Source organism: Pygoscelis adeliae, unplaced genomic scaffold (assembly GCF_000699105.1).
Source record: "Pygoscelis adeliae isolate BGI_AS28 unplaced genomic scaffold, ASM69910v1 Scaffold42, whole genome shotgun sequence".
NCBI lineage: Eukaryota > Metazoa > Chordata > Aves > Sphenisciformes > Spheniscidae > Pygoscelis > Pygoscelis adeliae.
The window spans coordinates 44,880-47,816 of NW_008824283.1; the positions used below are offsets into that span (position 1 = coordinate 44,880).

The 2,937-nt window shown below is 55.7% G+C and overlaps 2 protein-coding genes across 2 annotated transcripts in view; both read left to right on the forward strand.

The window, feature by feature from the left end:
• The first annotated feature begins 267 nt into the window (after positions 1-267).
• On the forward strand, positions 268-2,834 carry LMAN2 (lectin, mannose-binding 2). The gene is made up of 5 exons (XM_009318544.1): positions 268-366; positions 1,508-1,669; positions 1,871-1,985; positions 2,310-2,429; positions 2,569-2,834. Exons 1-5 carry the CDS (start codon positions 268-270, stop codon positions 2,727-2,729), a joined length of 657 nt encoding a protein of 218 aa, XP_009316819.1. The 3' UTR covers positions 2,730-2,834.
• Positions 2,835-2,895: 61 nt separating this feature from the next.
• Positions 2,896-2,937, forward strand: part of B4GALT7 (xylosylprotein beta 1,4-galactosyltransferase, polypeptide 7) — a 3,458-nt gene continuing 3,416 nt past the window's right edge. The window contains exon 1 of the mRNA XM_009318545.1: positions 2,896-2,901. Coding sequence (XP_009316820.1) covers positions 2,896-2,901 — 6 coding nt within the window. The remainder of the gene's footprint in view (positions 2,902-2,937) is intronic.

Sequence of the window (2,937 nt, forward strand, 5' to 3'; positions counted from 1 at the left end):
GGGCTGAGGCCGCGTCAGCACTCGCAGGTGCCCTGGGGCGGCCCAGGGAGCTGCCCTTGGCACTGCCCCTGTCCTGGGAGGTTTCTCGCCCGGGAGGGCGTTTGAGCTCCCCTCTGTCTGGTGTCACTAGATGGGGACGGCACGTCCTGCGCGTTCTGCCCTGGAAACAGGCGCCCTCGGTCGTCTGCCTGGCAATAAACAGCTCTCGCTGCTCTTCTCAATAGAAGTCTCTGAGCACAAATTCCTTCCGAGAGCCTTCTGTTCCCTATGTTCTGCCCTGTTCCAGGTCCTGTCTTTGGCAGCAAGGACAACTTTCACGGACTGGCTATCTTCCTTGATACATATCCCAACGATGAAGCGACGGAGGTGAGTAGTTCAGGGAGCTGGTTCAGTGCCGAGGAGGCTGTGTCCTCCAGGCTTTGTGCTCTGAGTGCTTCACACCCGGACCAAGGAAAAGTCTCTCCTTACGTGAGAGTGAGCTGCTCTTCCTGCCACGGGAGCTGGTAAAGGGAAGAGTTTGGATGTGCATTAACGGAGATAAGAAGGTCCTTGCTCCGCCTTCTGCTGCTGTTGACTACACAGATGTTTCCAAGGCCTTTTCCCCTCAGGATGAGAGGGCAGCATGGAGCTGGTGTGAACTATGCACCACCTATTAAGTTAAGTTAGAGGAATCTACCTGAAAGCATATTTGTCCCGAGTGTCATTTCTTGAACTTTTCTGTGCTTTGGTTGATCGTTCCGCATTGTTTCTGGCCTTATTCTCTGTTTCCAACCTGGGTGTCTCTAAAAGGGAAACTCCTGGGCTGGCTTTTTGCACCAGAATTCCCTGTGGCTGAAACACAGATCAGTCCCGTGCGGGCTGTTGGTCCTTTTCTTTTCTCCTGCTCTGTGTTTGTGGATGTTGTTACGGCACAGTCAGAAAACATAACTGTGGTAGTGAGATCTATTGCACCGAAAACATGACGCTTAAGTCATAAAGCACTTGGAGATGACCCCATCCCCCTCTTGTCTTGATGCTCACCGAGAGCTGAATTCTTGCCTCCAGTTGGCCTCTTCCAGTGTACGTAATCTGCTGACTACAAAGCCCTGCGTGTGGTTATGCTGCTCACGTGAGATTTCTGCCCGTTCTGAGTCCTGTGCTCTGTTCTTACACTTCTTACCTGGTCTGGTGCTTACTCTGCAAGTCTGGGGCGGTCTCCTTGCCCTGGCCGCAGCGGTGCGGTGTGGGCTGATGGGGGGTCTTGGTACAGAAGGTCAGAAACGGCTGCTCTGCTTTAGCCAGAACAAGCTCTCGCTCAGTTCAGAAGCAGCTTTACGTAGGAAATGAGCCTCGATTTCATTGTTCTGCCCTCCGTACCCGACTGTGCAGCAAAACTGTGGCTCTTTTGCCGTGCCTGGCTGAGATCCTGCTCTCGCCGAGGTTTCTGACCGGGCAGGGGAAGGTGGCTCTTGGTCTGCAGCTTGAAGGCTCCTGCAGACTGAAAGCACCAGCGCTCTCCTCCCTGCAGCGCGTGTTCCCCTACATCTCTGCGATGGTGAACAACGGCTCCCTGACGTACGACCACAGTAAGGACGGGCGCTGGACGGAGCTGGCGGGGTGCACCGCCGACCTTCGGAACCAGAACCACGACACTTTCCTGGCGATTCGGTACTCCCGAGGCCGCCTGACGGTGAGATGTGGCAAACGCCTTCCGCAGGGCGTCCCGTGCACGTTAGACGGAGCAGTGCTGAGGCGCGGGTGCTGCTGTGTCAGTAGGTGACCTGGAGATGGTTTTCCAGGCTCGACCGCCTGCGCCTCCAGCTCCAGAAGAGCTGCAGGTGGGCAGGCTGGCAGCGTGCGTTCTCGGTGTGACACTCCCCTGGTCTTACAGGTGATGACCGATGTGGAAGACAAGAACGAGTGGAAGAACTGCATTGACATTGCAGGGGTGCAGCTGCCAACCGGCTACTTCTTCGGTGCTTCTGCTGGCACTGGAGATCTGTCTGGTGAGAGCGGGCTTTGCTTTGCGGGAATACCTACTGTTTGGAGCCTGGGATACAATGCTATGGATGCACTGGGTGGCTGCGATGGCCTCTTTTCCCTGAATAGCTAAAATCTTGAAACCCTGTTGGGTAGGGACCCGTGGCCTGAGAAGGGAGGCACCTAAGAGCTAAGGAACATCTCAAATTGCAGTTTGATACCTGGGGTGTGAGGGTGGCTTGAAAGGGAAGGAGACCTGGACCTGGCAGAGCATGGACCTAAGGTCCTCTGAGCGTGTGGACATCTCTCAGAGCTTCTGACAGCGTTTGGTGCTGATGGTTGTTTCCTAGACAATCACGACATTATCTCAATGAAGCTATTCCAGCTCATGGTGGAGCACCCTCTAGAAGATGAGACTGTTGACTGGACCAAGATTGAGCCTAGCGTCAGCCTCCTTAAATCACCCAAAGGTGAGTCTCCGGGCTTCGGAAACCTTTGGCAGAGCATTGGGATGCTGGGGCTGGACTCTTAGAGGCCCGTTGAAAGGTGTCAGAGGTGTGGGTCCCCGCGAGACCGGGTCGCTCTCTGTAGCTGTTCTTGTCCTTGCAGACAACGTGGATGACCCAACGGGGAATTTCCGAAGCGGGCCTCTGACGGGCTGGAAGGTGTTCCTGCTCCTGCTCTGCGCGCTGCTGGGCATCATCGTCTGCGCTGTGGTGGGAGCCGTGGTCTTCCAGAAACGCCAGGAGCGGAACAAGCGTTTCTACTAGCAGGAGGCCTGGGCCGTGGCCTGTGCCCAAACCCATCTTTTCTATGGGGAGCTGTAAAAACTGTGGTTTCTAAAGCTGTTTCTGAGAAATATCAGAAGTATTTTCTTATCTGTCTGTTTGGCTGTAACCCCTGCCCGGTGTCCGGCGGGTTGGACCGAGGGGGGCGATGCCTGCTGGGACTCTCAGGGCTGCGGCGGGGGAGCCCGGA

What these genes read in the sequence shown, in the direction of transcription:
- LMAN2 (XM_009318544.1), top strand. Translation starts at nt 268, where the DNA reads ATGTTCTGCCCTGTTCCAGGTCCTGTCTTTGGCAGCAAGGACAACTTT. An exon ending in ACTCCCGAGGCCGCCTGACG is followed by an intron (nt 1,670 to 1,870) that starts GTGAGATGTGGC and finishes CTGGTCTTACAG; the next exon opens with GTGATGACCGATGTGGAAGA. An exon ending in TGGCACTGGAGATCTGTCTG is followed by an intron (nt 1,986 to 2,309) that starts GTGAGAGCGGGC and finishes GTTGTTTCCTAG; the next exon opens with ACAATCACGACATTATCTCA.